General features: G+C 35.5%; 1 protein-coding gene across 8 annotated transcripts in view; it reads left to right on the top strand.

Moving 5' to 3' along the window:
* C10H14orf39 (chromosome 10 C14orf39 homolog) overlaps window positions 1-26,125 on the top strand; it is a 51,633-nt gene that overhangs the window by 12,035 nt on the left and 13,473 nt on the right. For 6 of the 8 annotated variants that reach the window (XM_055536413.1, XM_055536415.1, XM_055536418.1 and 3 more), the window contains 11 exons: window positions 4,760-4,947; window positions 5,072-5,114; window positions 6,873-6,993; window positions 9,572-9,663; window positions 10,255-10,388; window positions 11,189-11,265; window positions 17,738-17,823; window positions 17,910-17,968; window positions 21,169-21,230; window positions 22,389-22,561; window positions 24,315-24,453. In XM_055536413.1, the coding sequence (XP_055392388.1) occupies window positions 4,760-4,947; window positions 5,072-5,114; window positions 6,873-6,993; window positions 9,572-9,663; window positions 10,255-10,388; window positions 11,189-11,265; window positions 17,738-17,823; window positions 17,910-17,968; window positions 21,169-21,230; window positions 22,389-22,561; window positions 24,315-24,453 (1,174 nt within the window). The remainder of the gene's footprint in view (window positions 1-4,759; window positions 4,948-5,071; window positions 5,115-6,872; window positions 6,994-9,571; window positions 9,664-10,254; window positions 10,389-11,188; window positions 11,266-17,737; window positions 17,824-17,909; window positions 17,969-21,168; window positions 21,231-22,388; window positions 22,562-24,314; window positions 24,454-26,125) is intronic. The other 2 variants (XM_055536414.1, XM_055536420.1) reach the window with 2 other exon arrangements.

The following is a 26,125-nucleotide window of genomic DNA, read 5'->3' as shown; positions in this document are numbered from 1 at the left end:
TATTTTTAACATAATTGGATAAGAACAGTATCAATTTTATTTTTAATTTTTATTTTTTTCTTACTATTTTCACCCCCAGCTTTATTGAGGTATAATTGATGTATGACCTAGTGGTTTTCCTTATTTTCTTCAATTTAAGTCTGAATTTTTCAGTAAGGAGCTCATGATCTGAGCCACAGTCAACTCCAGGTCTTCTTTTTGCTGACGGTATAGAGTTTCTCCATCTTGGACTGCAAAGAATGGAATCAATTTTGGCATTGACCATTTGGTGATATCCACCTGAAGAATTGTCTGTTGTGTTGTTGGAAGAGAGTGTTTGCTATGACTAGTGTGTTCTCTTGACAAAACTCTGTTAGCCTTTGCCCTACTTCATTTTGTATTCCAGGGCCAAACTTGCCTGTTACTACAGGTATCTCTTGACTTCCTAATTGTGCATTCCAATCCTCTATGATGAAAAGGACATCTATTTTTGGTGTTAGTTTTAGAAGGTGTTGTATGTCTTTACAGAACTGGTCAACTTCAGCTTCTTCAGCCTTAGTGGTTGGGGCATAGACTTGGATTACGGTGATGTTGAATGGTTTGCCATGGAAATGAATGGAGATCATTCTGTTGTGTTTGAGATTACACCCAGGTACTGCATTTCAGTACTTAAGTACTGGCCCAAGTACTGCCCCAACCACTAATGCTGAAGAAGCTGAAGTTGACTGGTTCTGTGAAGACATATAACACCTTCCAGTTTTACCAAGAGAATGCACTGGTCATAGCAAACACCCTCTCCCAAGAACACGAGAAGATTCTACACGTGGACATCACTAGATGGTCAATACTGAAATCAGATTGATTATATTCTTTGAAGCCAAAGATGGAGAAGCTCAATACAGTCAGCAAAAACAAGACTGGGAGCTGACTGTGGCTCAGATTACGAACTCCTTATTGCCAAATTCAGACTTAAATTGAAGAAAGGAGGGAAAAATCACTAGACCATTTAGGTATGACCTAAATCAAATCCCTTACAATTGTATAGTAGAAGTGAGAAATAGATTCAAGGGATTAGATCTGATAGAGTGCCTGAAGAACTATGGATGGAGGTTCATAACATTGTACAGGAGACAGGGATCAAGACCATTTCTGAGAAAAAGAAATGCAGAAAGCAAAATGGCTGTCTGAGGAGGCCTTACAAATAGCTGTGAAAAGCAAAGGAGAAAAGGCAGGATATACCCATTTGAATGCAGAGTTCCAAAGAATAGCAAGGAGAGATAAGAAAGCCTTCCTCAGTGATCAGTGCAAAGATATAGAGGAAAACAATAGAAAGGAAAAGACTAGAGATCTCTTCAAGAAAATTAGAGATACCAAGGGAACATTTCATGCAAAGATGGGCACAATAAAGGACAGAAATGGTATGGACCTAACAGAAGCAGAAGGTATTAAGAAGACTTGCCAAGAATACACAGAAACTATTCAGAAAAGATCTTCACGACCCAGATAATCGTGATGGTATCACTCACCTAGAGCCAGACATCCTGGAACGCGAAGTCAAATGGGCCTTAGGAAGCATCACTACAAACAAAGCTAGTGGAGGTGATGGAATTCCAGTTGAGCTATTTCAAATCCTGAAAGATGATGCTGTGAAAGTGCTGCACTCAATATGCCATCGAATTGGGAAAACTCAGCAGTGGCCACAGGACTGGAAAAGGTCAGTTTTCATTCCAATCCCAAAGAAAGGCAATGCCGAAGAATGCTCAAACTACCGCACAATTGCACTCATCTCACACGCTAGTAAAGTAATGCTCAAAATTCTCCAGGCCAGGCTTGAGCAATATGTGAACCATGAACTTCCAGATGCTCAAGCTGGATTTAGAAAAGGCAGAGGAACCAGAGATCAAATTGCCAACATCCGTTAGATTATTGAAAAAGCAAGAGAGTTCCAGAAAAACATCTACTTCTGCTTTATTGACTATGCCAAAGCCTTTGACTATGTGGATCACCACAAACGGTGGAAAATTCTTAAAGAGATGGGAATACTAGACCACCTGACCTGCCTCTTGAGACATCTGTATGCAGGTCAGGAAGCAACAGTTAGAGCTGGACATGGAACAACAGACTGGTTCCAAATAGGGAAAGGAGTACATCAAGGCTGTATATTGTCACCCTGCTTATTTAACTTCTATGCAGAGTACATCATGAGAAATGCTGGGCTGGAAGAAGCACAAGCTGGAATCAAGATTGCTGGGAGAAATATCAATAACCTCAGATATGCAAATGACACCACCCTTATGGCAGAGAAAGTGAAGAGGAAATAAAAAGCCTCTTGATGAAAGTGAAAGTGGAGAGTGAAAAAGTTGGCTTACAACTCAACATTCAGAAAACTAAGATCATGGCATCTGGTCCCATCACTTCATGGCAAATAGATGGGGAAACAGTGGAAGCAGTGACAGACTTTATTTTGGGGGGCTCCAAAATCACTGCAGATAGTGACTGCAGCCGTGAAATTAAAGGACGCTTGCTCCTTGGAAGAAAATTTATGACCAATCTAGCCAACATATTAAAAAGCAGAGACATTACTTAGCCAACAAAGGTCCATCTAGTCAAAGCTATGGTTTTTCCAGTAGTCATGTATGGATGTGAGAGTTGGACTATAAAGAGGGCTGAGCACAGAAGAATTGATGCTTTTGAACTGTGGTGTTGGAGAAGACTCTTGAGAATCCCTTGGACTGCAAGGAGATTCAACCAGTCCATCCTAAAGGAGATCATTTCATCTGAATTAAATTCACCCATTCCAGTCCTTTTTGGTTTGCTGACTCCTAAACTGTGATGTTCACTCCTGCTATCTCCTGTTTGACCACAGCCTATTTACCTTAATTTGTGGAGCTAACATTCCAGGTTCCTGTGCAATATTGTTCTTTACAGTGTCGAGGTTTACTTTCCCCATCAGTCACATCCACAACTGAGTGCTGATTCTGCTTTGGCCCAACCACTTCATTATTTCTGGAGCTATTAGTAATGGTTCATTGTTCTTCCCCAGTTGCATATTGGACATCTTTCAACCTGGGGGACTCAGCTTCTGATGTCATATCTTTTTGTCTCTTCATACTGTTCATGGGGTTCTCGCAGGAGGAATACTGGAGTGGTTTGCCATTTCCTGTGGACCACATTTTGTCAGAAGTCTTCACTGTGATGTGTCTATCTTGGGTGGCCCTGAACAGCATGGCTGATAGCTCCATTGAGTTATGCCAGCCCTTTGCCACAACAAGGCTATGATCTATGAAGGGATGAGGCATGTAAGTGTGCTCACAAATCCACCTGCATGAGAACCTGCCCAAGCCTCATCCCCATGCCAAAGTGGGAGTGCAGATAATTGGCTCAGATTTCAGTCCTCCTTCAGGAGCAGTGGTTACATGGTAGTCTTCCTTGTAGCTTTAATTGAGATCTTCTGCAAGCTTTAAGTAGGTATTCTATAAGAATCATTCTACCTGTAGATGTAGTTCTGTTGTGTTTGTGGGAAAAGATGAGCTCCCTGTCCCTCTACTCTGCCATCTTTTTCTTCTCTCAAGAATATGGTTTTGCAGTGAACCTGGATTGAACATGTTCAATGTTGTAAGTGAGGACTGGCAAACTTTTTTTGGTAAAGGTCCCGATAGTAAATGTTCTAGGCTTTTTAAATGTTAAAGTCTTTGTCACAGCTACTCCAGTCTGGTATTTTGGTATAAGAGCAACTTTAGGCAATATGTAAGTATTGTGTTCTAATAAAACTTTATTTATGGACATTTGCAGCTTGATTTTCATTAATTTTGATCTGTCATGAAGTATTTTGGAGAAGGAAATGGCAGCCCACTCCAGTACTATTGCCTGGAAAATCCCATGGACAGAGGAGCCTGGTAGGCTACAGTCCATGGGGTCACAAAGAGTCGGACACAACTGAGTGACTTCACTTTAACTTTCATGAAATATTATTATTAGTATTTTGATTTTTAAAAATTTTAAAATGTAAAAATTGTTCTTAGCTCATAAACTGTACAAAAACAGGTAGCAGGTTAGATTTGGCCCATAGATCATAGTAATTGACTTGTCTTGTAGATGAAGCAAAGTTCAGGTAAGAAGGAAGAGTTAATACCTTTTTTGCAAGAATTGACCGTCTCACTCAAGACTGGTTCTTGAAGAGATGATCATTCACCTCTACCTGAACTGTACTGGAGGAGTTCCTCCAAACAGTGCTGAAATTTTCTTATAAAACAGTTGTGGAGTATGCAAGAATGATTGTGAACCCAAAGTTCTGTCACATAGAAAGTGATAATTTTAGCTTAGAAAACTTAAGGATATTTAAAGGCATGGTTATAAAGGTAGCTGAACTGGGAATAATAGAGATTTAGAACTCAGGGAGGATAGAGATTCAAGAAGTAATCAAAAGAACCAGGTTCTGCATTGTCATGTAGGATGAGAAGTGAAAAGAGATCAATAAGTTGGACAAATTAGATCATTGGTAACCTTGGGAAGGGTGGATTCATTAGAATGGTGGAAGTAGAATTTTAATTGAAGAGGATTAAGGAGTGAGTAACTCAGGTAGTGAAGAAAAAGAGTAGAGAATTGGAAAGTTTAATAGAGTTAAGAAAAGTTTAAAGGGCAGACAGTATTGAGTGAAGCAAAAATAAGTAGATTTTTAACTTGTCTTTTATGCTTAATTTAGTAGTTTTTAACAAGTGATTTTAGAAAGTTTTTAGATGCACTTTTGTTATATTGATATCATTTCTTTTAATTTTAACAGAAAAATGTACCATGGTTATATATGTCAGTATAAAGATGTTTTAAAGCAATACCAACTAAAATACTCAGAAACACCCCTCTCACATGAATATTATGAGAAGAAAAGAGAATATGAAGAAATTCAAAACAGAGTGTTGGCAAGTACTGAACAACTGAAAGTGAATGAAACTATTTTTATGGAATTTTTAGGTATTAATTTTTTATACATACTATTTGATACATACATATTTTTGATACATACTGTTTTAATAACATTACCCTTGTAGTGAAAATAATATAATAAATAAATCTAAAATATGGTTTTGTTTTGCAGTGCCTGCTCCCTTTCCATCACTTACCAGTTGGACACTACATTTGTATCCACAGTAGTATTTCTACTTAGAATTTTTATTTGATAAGTATTATTTCTGTATTCTAGCTGTTACTGTGTTTCCCTGTGACTATTACATTGATTTGGTTTTTTGTTTAATTAAAAAATTAAGAGATTACTTTAAAGGTCATCTGGAATTAGTTTTCATATATGTGCATGTCATCAGAAGCAAGAAATTTTAATGCAAATGAAGTGGTATATGTACTTGTCTTTAAGTGGCTTAACTTAGCAACCAAACCAATGAAAAAGTTATTTTGCTTTGTTTTACCAAAGAGTTTCAATTAAATTAGTTGATTATTTCTATTAGGATGGAAGGTGGTAAGGAGGTGAGTCACAATTCATTGGGTATCTACTTTGTGCCAGGAAGTACTCAAGAATATACAGAGCTTTCTTATAATGAGCTCACAGTTTGGTAAGGAAACAAACATGTAAACAAGTAATTCTAATGCAGTGGCATTGTATTAGATGCTTAAGTAATTTTTAATTGGTCTAAGTCTCATCTCTTTGTCAAGGAGATCTCCCATGATGAACTTGGAACTTTAATCCTCTTCCAACCTCCACAATCCTTCATATGCTTTCCTATCAGATTATAACTCCACTGTTTGTACTAAGTCTTCTTTATCCCTGCATTCTACCTTGCTTCATTCTGCTTCATCCTAAATCATCCTTGTAACTCCTTTGCTGTTTGCTGTTTGCTGTCTTCATGTTTGGGTTTTAGCTTATTCTGTACTTAGTTGTTCATTTGCTGCTGATCTAATACATTGCCACTGCATTAGAATTCCTTGTTTGCATGTCCATTTCCTCTACTAAACTGTGAGTGTTTTAACTTTCAGTGGGAAGAGGCAGAGGTTGGTGGTAGATGCAGAAGGCACAGCAGGGGTATAGGGACTTGGACTGTAGAAATGAATGAGATATTGTTTGATAGACATGAAGAGGTGATGAAGGTGGGGAGAGTTGAAGATTAGGAGTTAAATGTCTGTATCTAAAAAATTTAAATTGATAAGATGATAATAGCATAGTGTTATAAATAATGTTCATTTGAAATTTTATACTCTAGCATATAAATCCTAAATTTTAGTGAAATAGGAAAGGTCTGGCAAAGATTTTCTCTGGAGTTCTTGTTCATTAGCATTAAACATTTAAAATTTTTCCTAATGGATTACAGAGTAACTTAGGAAATTGTAGAAACTAGTACTTATGCAGAATGTTTGTTAGCAGTTGAGAGATTCTCTACTTCAAATTGAGTGTAAATCTACTTCAAGCAGAAAGTTCAAACAGAAGATATAGCTCTCTTTTGAGTTCTCTTGGTGCACAGATGGACCATAAAGAGCAAGAAAAGGAAGATTGAGTGGATTTATAATGTTGATCTTGGAACAAATAAATTGAAACTGAAGCAGTTAAGTTTGGACTTGATTATGTTCATCATGCCAAATGACATGATAAACTTGGGTTAAAAATAAAAGTAAAAAATTGCCCTGTGAAAAAATTTAACTGAAAGAAAAAATCCTAACATGTATTTTGATGAAATGTTATTTTTAAGCTAAGTATATAATGTAGACAAACAGTAAATTGACAGTTTGCCAGATATTTGTACTAGTCTTTCTGCTGTTTTCAGATACTGTTATTCATATTGTGTATATGATACATATATAATTAATTTTACATAATACTAATTATTTTTTATATAGTACTTATATTATAAATGTGAAAGTTATTTATATTACATAGTTCCTTAACATAAAAGGGTTAATTTGAGATATAAAACACAAGATATTCTTAAACATGCTAACCAGTTTTCCAAAAGATCATGTGACTTGAAGAAAGAAGTAGATGACATGGAAATAGAAATTAATTATTTAAACCAGGTATTAATTTTGTTATATGTTTCTAATATGTGTGTTAATGTATAAGTGTAATGGTATGTTAGATGACAGCCTAAGAAGAGCTATTTCTAAAGCAACTCAATAATTTATTTGCCTCAGATTACCTTTGGAGCCAAAATGTTTTTAGGTATTGAGTATATTTGCTGGGAGGGATAGGGGGCAGGAGGAAAAGGGGACGACAGAGGATGAGATGGCTGGATGGCATCACCAACTCAGCAACTGAACTGAACTGAACTGATATTCAACTCTGAGTTTTGGGAAATAGTTTAACTTTCTTTGAGTGCTAAGGAAAGAAGATAAAGAGCAAGTTGGAGCTTAATAATAGGTATTTAAAGGCATTAACAGAGCTTACAGCAGTGCTGTCATAAAGGAAAACAAGTTATTAAATGATTTAAAAAACTTAACCTAGAAAATTTATGACTAAAGTCTTTATAAAGCTAGGCCAGAACTAGTTTTTAGCCTTTAAGACTGATGATACATGATATTTTCTTGAATATATTTTTAGTGTTATCTATTGAAATGTGGCTTTAATTGATGAGTATGAGAGCTACCAAAGTCACTTCCAAATTTTGAGAAAAAGTTGAATGGCTAATTTTCTATATTTTATGAAAATTATGTTAAAGATGATATATTTATCATCTGTAAGCATGAGGTCCACATAACAGTAATATCATTTTAGTAAGAAGAAAGTGGGTGTCACTTTCTTTAAAATATATAGTAACTATTGGACGTCTCTATGTAGGGAATCAATGTTTACGTTGCTTCTGATTGTCCTTTTAAGGTTAATTAGGTCCCATTTGTTTATTTTTGCTTTTATTTCCAATATTCTGGGAGGTGGGTCATAGAGGATCCTGCTGTGATGTATGTCAGAGAGTGTTTTGCCTATGTTCTCCTCTAGGAGTTTTATAGTTTCTGGCCTTATGTTTAGATCTTTAATCCATTTTGAGTTTATTTTTGTGTGTGGTGTTAGAAAGTGTTCTAGTTTCATTCTTTTACAAGTGGTTGACCAGATTTCCCAGCACCACTTGTTAAAGAGATTGTCTTTAATCCATTGTATATTCTTGCCTCCTTTGTCAAAGATAAGGTGTCCATATGTGCGTGGATTTATCTCTGGGCTTTCTATTTTGTTCCACCTCCCAGAATATTGGAAATAAAAGCAAAAATAAACAAATGGGACCTAATTAACCTTAAAAGCTTCTGCACATCAAAGGAAACTATTAGCAAGGTGAAAAGACAGCCTTCAGAATGGGAGAAGATAATAGCAAATGAAGCAACTGACAAACAACTAATCTCGAGAATATACAAGCAACTCCTACAGCTCAACTCCAGAAAAATAAATGACCCAATCAAAAAATGGGCCAAAGAACTAAATAGACATTTCTCCAAAGAAGACATACAGATGGCTAACAAACATGAAAAGATGCTCAACATCACTCATTATCAGAGAAATGCAAATCAAAACCACTATGAGGTACCATTTCACACCAGTCAGAATGGCTGCGATCCAAAAGTCTACAAGTAATAAATGCTGGAGAGGGTGTGGAGAAAAGGGAACCCTCTTACACTGTTGGTGGGAATGCAAACTAGTACAGCCACTATGGAGAACAGTGTGGAGATTCCTTAAAAAACTGGAAATAGAACTGCCTTATGATCCAGCAATCCCACTGCTGGGCATACACACTGAGGAAACCAGAAGGGAAAGAGACACGTGTACCCCAATGTTCATCGCAGCACTGTTTATAATAGCCAGGACATGGAAGCAACCTAGATGTCCATCAGCAGATGAATGGATAAGAAAGCTGTGGTACATATACACAATGGAGTATTACTCAGCCATTAAAAAGAATACATTTGAATCAGTTCTAATGAAACTGGATCAGTGGATGAAACTGGAACCTATTATACAGAGTGAAGTAAGCCAGAAAGAAAAACACCAATACAGTATACTAACGCATATATATGGAATTTAGAAAGATGGTAACAATAACCCTGCGTACGAGACAGCAAAAGAGACACTGATGTATGGAACAGTCTTTTGGACTCTGAGAGAGAGGGAGAGGGTGGGAAGATTTGGGAGAATGGCATTGAAACATGTAAAATATCATGTATGAAACGAGTTGCCAGTCCAGGTTCGATGCACGATACTGGATGTTTGGGGCTGGTGCACTGGGACTACCCAGAGGGATGGAATGGGGAGGGAGGAGGGAGGAGGGTTCAGGATGGGGAACACATGTATACCTGTGGCGGATTCATTTTGATATTTGGCAAAACTAATACAATTATGTAAAGTTTAAAAATAAAATTAAAAAAAAATAAAAAGAATGAAAGTTAATGGAAATCTAGGTTTCCTAATGGAGTTGTAAGGAAAAATAAAAGGAGTATGATTTATTGTTAATTTTGACTGTTTTAGTAACTTTCACTAAAAGATTGTTAGTACTACCAAAAATATAAATCTTGTGATTATGTAGAAAAAAATCATATTCATTAGTTAAGATAACCAAATGTTTCTTAATGCTTTGCAGGTATTTATTTTGTTTTACTTTGTCATTTTTCTTTTTAGCAGATTGCAAGACATTATGAAATGAAGAATCTTCCAGAAACTCTAGAAGAAAAAAGTAAAAATGTAGAAAAGAGAAAGGAATCAAAAGAAAGGTATGGTGGGGGTTTAGCCACTAAGTTATGTCGGACTCTTTGTGACACCATGGACTGGAGCCCGCCAGGCTCTTTTGTCTATGGGATTCTCTAGGCAAGAATACTGGAGAGAGTAGCCATTCCTTTCTCCAGTGAATCTTCCCAAGCAGGGTGTCCTGCATTGCAGGCAGATTCTTTACCATTTTAGCCACCAGGGATGCCCCGAGAGAATGGTATAGGTAAACTTTAAAATGGGACTTTCTTTCAGATCAGATCAGATCAGTTGCTCAGTCGTGTCCGACTCTTTGCAGCTCCATGAATCACAGCACGCCAGGCCTCCCTGTCCATCACCAACTCCCGGAGTTCACTCAGACTCACGTCCATTGAGTCAGTGATGCCATCCAGCCATCTCATCCTCTGTCGTCCCCTTCTCCTCTTACCCCCAATCCCTCCCTTTCTTTATATGAACAGATATTCTACATTTAAAATTGATTACATATTCTATACAATTTGAGGAGTTTTAGCTATATAATATCAAAATATCTCTTCTAACTTTAAAATATGCTAATTTTTACTTAGCTAATATTTAATATCATTCACTCTTATCTTTAGAATTTTTGAAAAAGATCCACAACCTGTACTTATGTTGAACAAAACTCTTCAAAACAGTCAACTATTTCTTCCATATGAATCTCAGAAATTAGTAAAACCAATAAAGATGCATTCTTCAGAACCAAGAATTATAGGTACAGTATCTGTTTATTATTCAAAAACTTAGTTTTGTTTGAGAACATATAAAAGAAGAAATAGAAAGGAGCAATTTTAGTTATCACTTAGTGTAAGCAAGAGCTAACAATACTGGAGACTTGTAGACTCATAAAGTGCCACTTTGGTTCTTTCTGAGAGCAAGCAAGATATGCCTTCTATACATAATATTTTTCTTTTTGAGAGAGAAATTACTCATGATTTTTTTTTAAAAAAGAGTTTTAGTCTGGTTTCCAGCTATCAGAAGAGGATGAATAATTGTATATTTTTCATTTGAGAAGTTGTATTATCAGTATGTATGATTAAAGTCACTCAGTTGTGTCTGACTCTTTGCGACCCCATGGTGGTGAGACTTGTGGTAATGATACTGTGACTTAGTCACTGAGACATTTAAATCATGTTTTATTTGATGGATAGATTAACTACATTGTGCTAGGTTAACTACACTAGCTGTTTTATTCCCCAGTCATTTACATCACCACTCTTTGTTCTTTGGTTCCACATTATAAAGATGTAGTTTTGTCAGCTACTTTTTAAAATTTAATTTTAAAAATTTACTTATTTCTTTTTAATCAGCTGTTTTTCATTTTATATACATGGTTATTATAATAGCTACTATATATTGAAGAATTAAGATTATGTAATAATTTCATAATTCTTTACTTTAAATTAAATATTTTGTAACTTGATTTTTTAAATTACAAGGTAAGGTTAAATGTTGGACATGACATTTGATTCTATTTCTGGAATTGATTTGAAGTTGTACAATTTAATAATCTAGATAAAAAAGAAGACAGTTCTGTGAGTCAGTCAAAGCTTGCCAATATTGACTTCAAGCAAAAAGAAAATGATGCACATGTAGGTATTTCTTTTTTAATAGTATAAATTAAATGCTTGCATTAAATGATATAGTGAATATACTGCATTTAGGATGTGTGTGTTTGTGTGTGTGTGTGTTGTAAATATATTAAACTAGCCATTAGTACAATCTCAGGATATGAAAAACTTAAAGAGTTTTGTATGGTAGCCTGAGCATATACTGTAGCCATCTCCTTTACTTCTTTTTTTTTTTGTTCTTCAATTTTATTTTATTTTTAAACTTTACATAATTGTATTAGTTTTGCCAAATATCAAAATGAATCCACCACAGGTATACATGTGTTCCCCATCCTGAACCCTCCTCCCTCCTCCCTCCCCATTCCATCCCTCTGGGTAGTCCCAGTGCACCAGCCCCAAGCATCCAGTATCGTGCATCGAACCATTTGAAAATATCAATCACTGTACCCAATAGACAAAATCTAAAAGACATTTCTCAAGGAATTAGATTGAAGAGGGAAATTGTGGCACCATCTCCATAATGTCATCATTTCTTGAGTTCCACTGGTGTTTTCTTTTCCTGCTATCTTTATGCTAAGCTTTTACCTCAAGGTTATTTCATGGTCAGAATAACCATTACAACTTACTATCATATCTTCCTTCTAGGGAGGAAAGAAAAAGGGGAAAAAAGTCTTGTTGAGTCAGCCTCATTTTTAAGGATATTTCATGGAAGCTCCTTAAACAATTTATGTTAATGTTTCATTGACAAGAACTTTATAACATGGTTACCTCTATCTGCAGAGAGGTTGACAAACATGATGGGCTTTTTGTTTGTTTACTTTTTAAATCAGAACATAAAGGAAATGTCGATTTTGAAGAAGATAGAAAAACTAGCAGTTTCTGCCAACAAGAATGAATCAAGTAGATGAAAAATAAGTAAGGATGTAGAGGATCTAACACAAATAGTAAGCTTTGTGCCCAACATACACATAATTCAGTTAAATTTTGTTTGCAGTATTCACCAAAATTGACTATTTTTAAAAACAAAAAGGGTATGTCCTCCATTCTAAAAAGCTGCTATCTTTACTAACCACAACATCAAAAAAGTTAAACAAGTTAAACAAAAACATAGCATTCTCCTAAAAAAACTATTTGGTTGAGTAAAAAGAAATTCAGTTCAGTCGCTCAGTCGTGTCCGACTCTTTGTGTCCATCACCAACTCCCGAAATCCACCCAAACCATCCAACCATCTCATCCTCTGTCGTCCCCTTCTCCTCCTGCCCTCAATCTCTCCCAGCATCAGGGTCTTTTCCAGTGAGTCAGCTCTTTGCATCAGGTGGCCAAAGTATTGGAGTTTCAGCTTCAGCATCATTCCTTCCAATGAACACCCAGGACTGATCTTCTTTAGGATGGACTGGTTGGATCTCCTTGCAGTCCAAGGGATTCTCAAGAGTCTTCTCCAACACCACAGTTCAAAAGCATCAATTCTTCTGCACTCAGCTTTCTTTATAGTCCAACTCTCATATCCATACATGACCACTGGAAAAACCATAGCCTTGACTAGATGGACCTTTGTTGACAAAGTAATGTCTCTGCTTTTCAATATGCTATCTAGGTTGGTCATAACTTTCCTTCCAAGGAGTAAGCATCTTTTAGTTTCATGGCTGCAATCACCATCTGCAGTGATTTTGGAGCCCCCCAAAATAAAATCAGCCACTGTTTCCACTGTTTCCCCATCTATTTGCCATGAAGTGATGGGACCAGATGCCATGGTCTTAGTTTTCTGAATGTTGAGTTTTAAGCCAACTTTTTCACTCTCCTCTTTCACTTTCATCAAGAGACTCTTTAGTTCTTCTTCACATGTGAATTATTCTGCCATAATTCACATGCTTTCAAATTACTTTTGGGTTATAGAAGAAATCAAAATAGAATTTAAAAACTATTTAAAAGCATACTATAATCCCAAACCTGTGAAATCAGAGAGAAGTTTATGTTTGAAAACAAGCATATTAGAAAATAAGGAAGATTAAAATCAGCCAAACATTAAGTATTAATCTGAAATGTTGAACTTAAAGTATGAAAAACTTAACTTAAAATATAAAAATAAAATAATAAATGCAAAAAAGTAGGAATTAACAGAGAAAAGCAGAAATTTATGGAATTTAAAAATTAGGTTAATTAATATAGCCAAATGCTAATAAGTTTCAGCAAGTGTACAGAAAAAAGAAGTCCCCCGTCAAAAAAAAAAGTATAAAGTGGGAGAAAAGTGTGTATCAATACACTTATGAAAGAAATCTTTTCAAAGTCCTAAGATGATACTATGTAAAATTATATACCAACAAACTTGAAAATTTAGGTGAGATGGAAAATTTTTTGGACAAAATAAATTGCTAGACTGAAAAAGAAAAACATGAATAGATCAATAACTTATAAGAAACAGAAATGTAAATGAAACTGAAATGTAAATAAATGCCTATTTGCTTCTTTTCTCCCTTATTTCCCTCCCTTTTCCCTCTACCACACATGCCCTTCAGAACACTTCAGACTCAATTTTTCAGGTGAATTCTGTCAAACCTTAGATCAGAGTTTCTCAGTAGTGACACTGTTGACATTTAGATCAGATAATTAGTTCTTTATTGTGGGGTTGTCCACAGGAAAAATTAATTACTCTAGTGATCCACTAGAGTCCAATAGCACCTCATCTGCAATTTATGACAATCAAAAGTATCTCCAGATATTGTCAAATGTCGTCTGAGAGGCAAACAAAGATCATGGCATCTGGTCCCATCAATTCATGGCAAATAGTTGGGGAAACAGTGGAAACAGTGACAGACTTTATTTTCTTGGGCTCCAAAATCACTGCAGATGGTGACTGCATGCACAAAATTAAAAGACACTTGCTTCTTAGAATAAAAGCTATGACAAACCTAGACAGTGTATTAAAAAGCAGAGACATTACTTTGCCTACAGAGGTCCGTGTAGTCAAAGCTATGGTTTTTCCAGTAGTCATGGATGTGAGAGTTGGACCATAAAGAAGGCTGAACGCCAAAGAATTGGTGCTTTTGAACTGTGGTGTTGGAGAAGACTCTTTGAGAGTCCCTTGAACAGTAAGGAGATCAAACCAGTCAGTCCTACAGGGTATCAACTCTGAATATTCATCAGAAGGACTGATGCTGAAGCTGAAGCTCCAATACTTTGACTACCTGATATGAAGAGCCAACTCATTGTAAATCAGACCCTGATCCTGGGAAAGATAGAAGGCAGGAGGAGAAGGGGATGACAGAAGATGAGATGGTTGGATGGCATCACTGACTCAATGGGCATGAGTCTGAGCAAGCTCTGGGAGATGGTGAAGGACAGAGAAGCCTGGCCTGCTGCAGTTCATAGAGTCGCAAAGAGTTGGACATGACTGAGCAACTGAACAACAACAACAAAAGCAAAATAAAAATGACAGAATTAAGACCAATGGCTGTTATAACAAAAATAAATGGATAAACTTTTCTATTAAAGATATTGTAATTACAGGTAAAATAAGAAAAATCAGTAACTCTTCAAAATGAGTGACTCGGGGAGACTGAAAGACTTGAAACAAACAGTATAAACATTAGTAAAGCAGTGATTTAAGCATTACATAAAATTTAAAGTTAAAAACAATATATTAGTTCTGCCATATGTGTCATACATGTTTTAAAAAGAAGGGTTCAGGATTTACTCTTTTAACTTGTTTTCCTTTCCTGTATTCAATTTTAGAGGGTATAGGGGATTTAGAGACATAGACATCAGTTCAGTTCAGTTCAGTTGCTCAGTCGTGTCCGACTCTTTGTGACCCCATGAATTGCAGCACGCCAGGTCTCCCTGTCCATCACCAACTCCCGGAGTTCACCCAAACTCATGTCCATCAAGTTGGTTATGCCATCCAGCCATCTCATCTTCTGTTGTCCCCTTCTCCTCCTGCCCCCAATCCCTCCCAGTATCAGAGTCTTTTCCAGTGAGGCAACTCTTCGCATGAGGTGGCCAAAGTATTGGAGTTTCAGCTTTAGCATCAGTCCTTCCAAAGAACACCCGGGACTGATCTCCTTTAGAATGGACTGGTTGGATCTCCTTGCAGTCCAAGGGACTCAAGAGTCTTCTCAAACACCACAATTCAAAAGCATCAATTAACTGTATCCAAATACTGCATCCAAGTACTACAACAGTACTTAGATGCAATCTAAAAAAATGACAGAATGATCTCTCTTCATTTACAAGGCAAACCATTCAATATCATGGTAATCCAAGCCTAAGCCCCGATCAGTAACACTGAAGAAGCTGAAGTTGAACAGTTCTATGAAGACTTACAAGACCTTCTAGAACTATACCCATTTGAATGCAGAGTTCCAAAGAATAGCAAGGAGAGATAAGAAAGCCTTCCTCAGTGATCAGTGCAAAGAAATAGAGGAAAACAATAGACTGGGAAAGACTAGAGATCTCTTCAAGAAAATTAGAGATACCAAAGGAACATTTCATGCAAAGATGGGCACAATAAAGGATAGAAATGGTATGGACCTAACAGAAGCAGAAGGTATTAAGAAGGCTTGCCAAGAATACACAGAAACTATTCAGAAAAGATCTTCACGACCCAGATAATCGTGATGGTATGATCACTCACCTAGAGCCAGACATCCTGGAATGCGAAGTCAAATGGGCCTTAGGAAGCATCACTACAAACAAAGCTAGTGGAGGTGATGGAATTCTAATTGAGCTATTTCAAATCCTGAAAGATGATGCTGTGAAAGTGCTGCACTCAATATGCCATCGAATTGGGAAAACTCAGCAGTGGCCACAGGACTGGAAAAGGTCAGTTTTCATTCCAATCCCAAAGAAAGGCAATGCCAAAGAATGCTCAAACTACCGCACAATTGCACTCACCTCACACGCTAGTGAAGTAATGCTCAAAATTCTCCAAGCCATGCTTCAATAGCACGTGAACCATGAACTTCCAGATGCTCAAGCTGGATTTAGAAAAGGCAGAGGAACCAGAGATCAAATTGCCAACATCCATTGGATTATTGAAAAAGCAAGAGAGTTCCAGAAAAACATTCTCTTTATTGACTATGCCAAAGCCTTTGACTATGTGGATCACCACAAACGGTGGAAAATTCTTAAAGAGATGGGAATACTAGACCACCTGACCTGCCTCTTGAGACATCTATATGCAGGTCAGGAAGCAACAGTTAGAGCTGGACATGGAACAACAGACTGGTTCCAAATAGGGAAAGGAGTACATCAAGGCTGTATATTGTCACCCTGCTTATTTAACTTCTATGTAGAATACATCATGAGAAACGATGGGCTGGATGAAGCACAAGCTGGAATCAAGATTACTGGGAGAAATATCAATAACCTCAGATATACAGAAGACGCCACCCTTATGACAGAAAGTGAAGAAGAACTAAAGAACCTCATGATGAAAGTGAAAGAGGAAAGTGAAATAGTTGGCTTACAACTCAACATTCAGAAAACTAAGATCATGGCATCTGGTCCCATCACTTCATGGCAAATAGATGGGGAAACAGTGGAAACAGTGACAGACTTTATTTTGGGGGGCTCCAAAATCACTGCAGATGGTGACTGCAGCTGTGAAATTAAAGGACGCTTGCTCCTTGGAAGAAAATTTATGACCAATCTAGCCAGCATATTAAAAAGCAGAGATATTATTTAGCCAACAAAGGTCCATCTAGTCAAAGCTATGGTTTTTCCAGTAGTCGTGTATGGATGTGAGAGTTGGACTATAAAGAGGGCTGAGTGCAGAAGAATTGATGCTTTTGAACTGTGGTGTTGGAGAAGACTCTTGAGAATCTCTTGGACTGCAAAGAGATCAAACCAGTCCATCCTAAAGGAGATCAGTCCTGAATATTCATTGGACGGACTGATGCTGAAGCTGAAACTCCAATACTTTGACCACCTGATGCGAAGAACTGACTCATTGGAAAAGACCCTGATGCTGGGAAAGATTGAGGGCAGGAGTAGAAGGGGACGACAGAGGATGAGATGGTTGGATGGCATCACCGACTCAATGGACATGAGTTTGAGTAAACTCCAGGAGTTGATTATGGACATTGAGGCCTGGTGTGCTGCAGTCCATGGGGTTGCAAGGAGTCAGACACGACTAAGCGACTGAACTGAACTGAACATAAATTAATTAGATTAAGAATTAAGATTCCCTTTATTAATCAAGAATAAGGAAGACAAAATTTTAAGTTTACCTTAAATGTGTGTATACTATCAGGCATAGTAATTATACTTTTCAAAAATATCGAATTCCTTGAGACTCTTAAGCCTTTCTGTTTCCCAGTGTTTGACTTAGTGTTTTGTATGCAGTGGTTTCATTTAATGTTTGTACTCGTCAGTGTTGATAATAATAGTGATGATGAGGTGGATGACAATGTTCTCTGAGAGCCCTGAGTAGCCATGGCAAGCAAAACATTTTATTGTTTTGTATAGTCAATTCTAATGCTTAATTTCTTTTGTTCAGGTATTGAATGACTCTGCTGTGAATAACCATCCAAAATGTACACATGTTACGGCTTTTAAAAATTCACAAAATGTTATGCAGTTCAGGTAACCTTTAAAAATAAGAAATTGACTTATTTTCTGAAATGCTCAACTCAGTAAATAATATAAAAATGTTGTTTATTGTATTTTAGATTAGTAACCCCACAGAAACAATCAAATTGCAATCAATGGTTGGAAAAGAGAGATACAGGTATTTGCCATTTATATTATTCCTAAGAAATAGGAGTAACAAGTTATATCAGATTTTTATACTAGTCAAATAAATTATTTGGATTATTTGCATTTCTGGCTAACTCACTGTGCATGCCTGGTTTTAAAATATGTTTTTATTAAATATAAAACAAATACACTTATTGTAGAAAATTTGGAAAATGGAGAAAAATATAAAAGAAGCAAAAATACCAACCACCCAGATATAACTGATACTACATACACTATTGTATTTTTTTTCCTCTATGCATATGTGTTTTTATTTCTTTTTGTTTGTTCCTTCAAATTTGAAGCATACTATGTATATTACTTTGGGTCTTTTTCTTTCCACTTGATATGCTCTTGAAGGTATTTTTCCATGCCATTAAATATATTTTGAGATGACTTATAATATGTCTTTGCATGGGTATGCTTTAATTTATTTAGTTTATTTAGCTCACACTGAATATTTTGTTATTTCCAGATTTTTTTGCTGTTATAAATGATGCTACTATATTCTTTTATATAAATATTTTGCTATCTTAGATTATTTTCTTTGAATAAATCATAGAAAGGTCACAGGATATATATGTATAAATTTATTATCCTAGAATCAAGTAGCTGTTAGAACTTTGATGCACCTTTGACACAGACTCATTCTCTATGTGTGTGTATCTATCTATCTATTATCTATCTGTCTATATATATATACTGTATGCATACATATATATGTATATATAAAATATATAATATATCATAGAGACACACACATACAAATATATATATAGTTGCCCCTGATGCGAAGAACTGACTCATTGGAAAAGACCCTGATTCTGGGAAAGATTGAAGGCAGGAGAAGAAGGAGACAACAGAGGATTAGCTGGTTGGATGGCATCACCAACTTGACGGACATGAGTCTGAGCAAGCTTCGGGAGTTGGTGATGGACAGGGAAGCCTGGCATGCTGCAGTCCATGGAGTCGTAAAGAGTCAGACACAACTTAGCAACTGAACTGACTGACTGATAGTTGCCCAGTAATAAGTAGCAATTAGGTTATATAAAAGTCTTTCTCTCTTCTTGACTTATTTTGAAATTTTAAAAAATGACTCATTCGGGTGGTAAATATATGCATATTCTGAATGGTCATATAATATACTATAAGCCTGTTCCTCTCACTCTCAATATAGGATTCAACCAAGACAATATACTTAGATGGGTATTCCTTATACTTTCTTCTGGAAAAAAGGATTATGACTTATCTATCCAGGTGATATATTTCACCTGTTTATAATCCTCTGTCAGAGAAGGCAATGGCACCCCACTCCAGTACTCTTGCCTGGAAAATCCCATGGATGGAGGAGCCTGGTGGGCTACAGTCCATGAGGTCGCTAAGAGTTGGACACGACTGAGCGACTTCACTTTTCACTTTCATGCATTGGAGAAGGAAATGGCAACCCATTCCAGTGTTCTTGCCTGGAGAATCCCAGGGACGGGGGAGCCTGGTGGGCTGCTGTCTATGGGGTTGCACAGAGTTGGACACGACTGAAGCGACTTAGCAGCAACAGCAGCATAATCCTCTGTATGTGCTAAGCTGACAGTGTTAGACTGGGAGGAATGGATAATCTCTAGGAACAATATACCCCCTAATACAGATACATGGGGAAATGTATGTATCTGGCATAGTCCTAGCTGCCATTGAGCCTATATGGTGAGGCTCCACACTCAAGAAGGTAAGAAGAAGAAAGATTCTCTTCAACAATCTCCAAGCCTATCTTTTGAAGAAGTTAATATATGGTGAAAGTAGTAGTATGATTAATGCAAGAGGCAAACCTATAAAGCTTTCAGATGACCAAATAGGGAAACTTCTGTTCAAGATAGGAAAGAATTTCCTTAAAAAAATGAAAAAACCCAATCATAAAAGAAGTATTGATAAATTTGGTTATATTAAAATTAAGAATTTCCATTCATCAAAAAACACTGTAAAAAGAATGGGAGACGAGAATATATTTTTAATAAAACTGTCAAAGGACTAGTTTCCAAAAATGTGTAAAACCTTCTACAAACCAAGAAGAAAACTACAGACAACCCAATTAGAAACGTGCAAAATAATTACGAATAGACACTTCAAATAGAAAAACTTTTGTGGCAGATAAACATATTAAAAAAAATGTTCAGCAAATCAGGAAACTGAAAAATAAACCCACAATGAGATATCATTATACCCCCATCAGATTAGCAAAATTTGGAAGATCTGACAATGTTCAATATTGATGAGAATGTAGGACAATTAAAACTCATAATTATTGGTAGAAACTTTTAATATGTCATTTATAAATAACTTATTGACATATAACAAAGTTATAGTTGGAGGTCATAATTTTTTCCTGTGAAATTGAATAATTCCCTAGGGTAGCTCAGGATGGCCAGTTGCCACAACAAAAATTGGTGAATAGTTTCAAAACTAAAATTGGAGAATACTTTAACATCTGGTAAAATGGAAGATACACATACCCTGTATTTTGTAATTCCACTCCTAGGTATGTACCTAGAGAAATACAAGTACATACATACAAGTATAAATGTAGAAGAGTGTTAAAATCATTGTTTGTAATAGCCTCAAAACAGAAACTCCCCAAATGTCCATCTGTAGTTGAATGGATAGTACTGTGTTACATTGTTTTGTGTTTGTATATTAGAATACTTTACACCTATAAAAGTAAGCAAACTATGTCTATATGCAACAATATAGATGAATCTCATGAGAGTGTACTAAACCAAAAAAGCATGACAAAGAGCACATACATTATTATTTCATCATATAACATTTAAAACAGGAAAAAGTATATTGCTTAAGTGATAAACTGATAAAGAAAATCAGGGTAATGATTATCACAGAAGTCAGAATAGTATTTACCACTGAGAAGGAGGCTATGGGGAATATGGGGCCTTTTGGAGAACTCATAATGTTCTATTTCTTTATCAAGGTGGCAGTTACATGGGGTGTTCTCTTTATAATTTTGTTTGTTAAACTGGTCGTGTAGGTTTTATTCTATTATTTTTATGTATTAGATTGAAGTATCTAAAATTTCCATTTTTATTGACCAAGAACAGTTAAATATTGGCAGTTTCATATGGTTTAATTTGTTTTATTTACAATTAAATTTCAAAAAGAAAAAGTAGTTTGTTCTCATATAACAAACAGATGCTGAGTGTGGAGATAAAGGGACAATAAGACAATTGCCAGAATCAAAATGTGCTTCACAAGTAAGTCAAATGTTTTGTTTTTAATTTCTAAGTAGAATATTCTAATTTAAATATTGTTTTCATTTTAATTTCAGATTTGGGCTAACAAAGCTTATTTATGTGAGGTCTGGATGTTATTAACTTAGAAATCAAGTTGCTGTGATGTTACAGATTCTATTCCTTGGAGGAGTTATAGATTTAAAAGTGAAACCACAAAAAGTTTACATGAAATATTTTTAAAATTGTCATTAATAATTGACTATATCCATTGATACCACCACAACTAAATTATAGCTGAATAAAGAAATTTTGTTTGGTAAGATTGAATTATTAGTCAAGGCTGCCACAAAAATATCTTCAAAGTATTTTTTAATAGTAGATAGCTTTAGTGATTATAGGTGTAGGCAATGTACTATAGCTGCTGCTGCTAAGTCACTTCAGTCGTGTCCGACTCTGTGCGACCCCAGAGACGGCAGCCCACCAGGCTCCCCCGTCCCTGGGATTCTCCAGACAAGAACACTGGAGTGGCTTGCCATTAAGGGATAAAACAAGAGAAACAACAGTAGTATTCTACTATAAAGAAATACAGGTAAAAAGCACACTTAAATTTTTTTGCTGGAGGGACCCAAATAAATTGTTTCCAAATGGGATTTGGTAACAAACATTTGAGAAATCATATTCCTAGCTTACCAAATGATATAAAGGGGAGTTAGTATTCAAGTTCTCAATTTTGTAGGGAAGCTAGTATAATGAATTTGTAAGGGCAAAAAATGTAAAGAACATAACCAATGAGAAAAAAGACTGCCATTTTCTTTCCAAGGGGTATACAAATCTTGACCCAGAGCACAATGTGGAAATTTTGAAAGGAAAATTATTTCTAACCATTTTTCTTCATCAATCTGAGTATATCCTGGTTGTGAGTTAATTTTTCAGGTAGAGATAGGTGAGATAGAGCTGGGAAGAAAAAAATTAGAAAATTGAAAATAATTATTCTCCTGTTTGCTGACAGATATATTTTGGTATCACTTTCACTAATTATTCTTATTTCACTTATTTTGTTTATGAATTGATAACATCATATGTTAATACTGATGTTTTTAACCACATATTTTTACATATGTGAGTTTATTAATGCAATAATATTCCTTTTTATAGCTTTCTGTTACTTTGAATTTGCAGATTACATATGCAGAACATTTTGGGAAGCCAATAGAAAGTAATAGTGATGAAGTAGAAGAAAGGGCTGGGATTTTTCCACGAACTCCTGAAATTCCTTTATTTTTAAGCACTCCTGAAGATGTGAAAGCACCTGATTCTGTGGAGAAATTACCTAAAACCCCCTCAATTGAAATGTAAGATTTTAATTAATTATTATAATGAAAGAATCTATATATTTTGAATTATGTAAATAATTGATAGGAATAGTAAAATGCTTAATGCCTGTAACTTTAAAAAGTTTTCTATTATGGAATATTTCAAATATACAAAGGAGCGAGATTAGTATAATGAACTCTCATATACCTACCACTCTGCCATCTCATTTCATAGACACTTTTCCCCATTTTTCCCTGAAATGTTTAGCTGAAGGTAACATGGATCCTGAGTACCTATCAAGTTTAATATTATAATATTTACGATTTTCAGAAGAATAAAGATGTATGGAAAATATTAAATTGTCAAGCTAAAAAGTTACTATCACATTTGGTAGATTGTGGACACCACTGAATAATATTCCAGCAGTCATTTTGCCTTAATGTTGTAGTGTCTTAAACAAAAACTGCCATTATTTAAGTAACTTTGGTTGACATAAATATCTCTAACATCATTATTTAACTTTGGAAACCACAGATTTGTAGTTTACAGCCAAAAAACTAATGCTATATTTAAGCTTTTTGTTTAGTTCAGTCTTTTCTTTGCTGCTGAATCCTGGGATTCTTCTAAAATATGTGTCAAATAGATTTCACTTCATCAGGAATCTCTCTCTTGTGTTCTACTCTGTATTTTAAATTGCTAGTAAGATTTTTATGTATAAATGTCATGCTGTTGACTCAAAAACAGGATGTTCAAAATGGAATTTATCTTCAAATCTGGGAACTGTTAAAGGGTGTTGCGATCGTATACTAAAACCTCTCTTTATGGATGAGAAAACCAATCTGTAAAATGACTCATTAACAGTCATGGAGATAGTTATGGAGGTATCTTCAGACTTCTATTATTTAACACTTAATAGCACTGGTGGGCTGCTGTCTATGGGGTCGCACCGAGTCGGACACAATTGAAGTGGCTTAGCAGCAGAAGCAGCAGCACTATTAAGTGAATTTGAGTGTAAGCATTTTATAAGTATTGCTCCTTTCATATTCACAACAGCTTTGTGAGATGTAAGTACGTTATTATTCTTATTTTATAGATGAAGAAACAGAATCACAGATGCTGCAACTCATCAGTGATACAGTTGAGATTTAAACCCAGGCAGTTCTGCCTCCAGAATCCATGGTTTTAACCACTGTGTTGTATACTGACTTGTCTAACTTTTTTCCCAAAATCATTTTATAACTTAACTCCCTTATGAAACAATCTGTCATGGCTGGCTTTTCATTAAGACTAAAATTTTGTGACTGCTTTCAAGATCTTGGAGACAGTTTAGCATCAAGTTTAAGAACTTGGACTTTGAATCTGTGTTGCTACATTCAGATCCCTACTCTGGCACTTACATTCTTTCAGGCAAATCATTTAATCTTTCTATGCTGCAAAATCCTCTTCTATGAAATGGAGGTGATAGTGATGGTAGCTATCTCAAAGGGTTGTTTAAGGAATAAGTAAATTAATGATGATGGAAATACATAGAATAGAGCCTGACAGTATATGCTTAGAAAGAATTCTTTATTATCATTTCATAATTGATTATTATACTTTATTTAATATTATTCACCACCCAAACCATAGGTTTTCTTCTCCATAGGTTTGACACTTCAATAACTACTTCCTCCTTTTTCCTGCTATGCTAATTCTTCCCTTTATGACATAGTGCCTATGGTGCTTACCAGTCTGCAATATTTGATAATATGTATTTAGCAATTTGATGATTTTCTTATTTCTCTGTATCAGAAATAGAAATACAGCTACTGAGAGTCAAACACAAAAGGACTCCCCTGGATTTTCTTTTTTAATGAGTTATACTTCTCGATCCCCTGGATTGAATTTATTTGATTCTTCTGTATTTGATTCAGAAATCTCATCACATCAGGTAATATGATAAGCTCATTTTATTTCTAAAAAATTGTTCACTAGGACCTCAAAAAGTTTAATTCTTTAATATCAAACTTTCTTGAAGCAGAGTACAAAACAGAGACAATTTATTTTTAAAAAATTTTATGGAAGTATAACTGATTTACAGTGTTATATAATTTCTGCTGTTAATTTTTGCTATACGAAGTGATTCAGTTATACATATATATTCTTTTTCATATTCTTTTCCATTATGTTTTGTCCCAGGATATTGAATATAGTTCCCTATGCTATACAGTCAGACCTTGTTTATCCATACTATATATAAAAGTTTGCCTCTGCTAATCCCAAACTCCCAATCCTTCCCTCCCCTTCCAGTCTACCCTTGGCAACTGCAAGTCTGTTCTCTATATCTGTGTCTGTTTTTATTTTGTAGATATATTGATTTATATTGTATTTTTAGATTCCACATATAAGTGATACCATATGGTATTTATATTTCTCTTTCTGACTTATTTCGCTTAGTATGATAATCTCTAGGTCCATTCATGTTGCTGCAGATGGCATCGTTTCATTCTTTTTAATGGCTGAGTAATATTCCATTGTATATATAATATATAACACACCTTTATCAATTCATCTGTGAATGGAAATTTAGGCTATTTTCATATCTTGACTATTGGAAGTTGTGCTACTATGAACACAGGGGCATATATATATTTTTGAATTACAGTTTTGTCTGGGTATATGCCCAGGAGTGAGACTGCTAGATTGTATGGCAACTTTATATTTAGTTTTTTGTGAAACCTTTGTACTGTTTTCCATTGTGGCTACATCAGTTTACAGTCCCACCAGCAGTGTAAGAGGTTCCCTTTTCTCCACAGCCTCTCTAGCATTTGTTATTTGTAGACTTTTTAATGATGACCCTTCTGACTGGTGTGAGATAATTGCTCGTTATGGTTTTGACTTGCATTTCCCTAATAATTAATGATATTAAGCATCTTTTTGCATGTGCCTGTTGGCCAACTGTGTGTCTTCTTAGGAGAAATGTCTGTTTAGGTCTTCTGCCCATTTTTTTGGTTCGGTTGTTTGTTTTTTTGTTGTTGAGCTATGTGAGCTGTATGTTTTAGAAGTAAAGCTTTGTTGGTTGTATCATTTGCACATATTTTCTCCCAGTATGTAGGCTGTCTTTTCATTTTGTTTATGGTTTTCTTTGCTGTGCAAAACCTTGTAAGTTTGATTAGCTCCCATTTGTTTATTTTTGTTTTTATTTCCTTTGCCTTGGGAGACAAGAAAACATAGGTGCAATTTATGTCAGAGACTGTTTTGCCTGTGTTCTCTTCTGGGAGTTTTATGATGTTTTGTTTTGTATTTAAGTCTTTAAGTCATTTTGAGTTTATTTTTGTGTATGGTGTGAAGATGTGTTCTAAGTTTGTTGATTTATGCAGCTGTCCAACTTTTCCACCACCACTTGCAGAGGTGGTTTTTAAAAGATTCTGAGTATTGGTAGTTTAAAAAAGTTCCCCCATTGTCTTTATGCTTTTAACTTCAAGTGTCTCACATTGATTCTATTTGTAAAAAACAGAATCTCAGGATTTGAAGTGCAGTTAAAGGCAGTTTAAAAATTAGTTTGACTTTATAGCTCTAAACAAGCTTCACATATTCTCAATGTGGAAAAATTTTCAGGTAAT

This window comes from Bubalus kerabau, chromosome 10 (genome assembly GCF_029407905.1).
Source record: "Bubalus kerabau isolate K-KA32 ecotype Philippines breed swamp buffalo chromosome 10, PCC_UOA_SB_1v2, whole genome shotgun sequence".
In the NCBI taxonomy this organism is placed as follows: domain Eukaryota; kingdom Metazoa; phylum Chordata; class Mammalia; order Artiodactyla; family Bovidae; genus Bubalus; species Bubalus kerabau.
The sequence above is the reverse complement of the archived record's forward strand: the minus strand, read 5'-3'. Positions and strand labels throughout refer to the sequence as shown.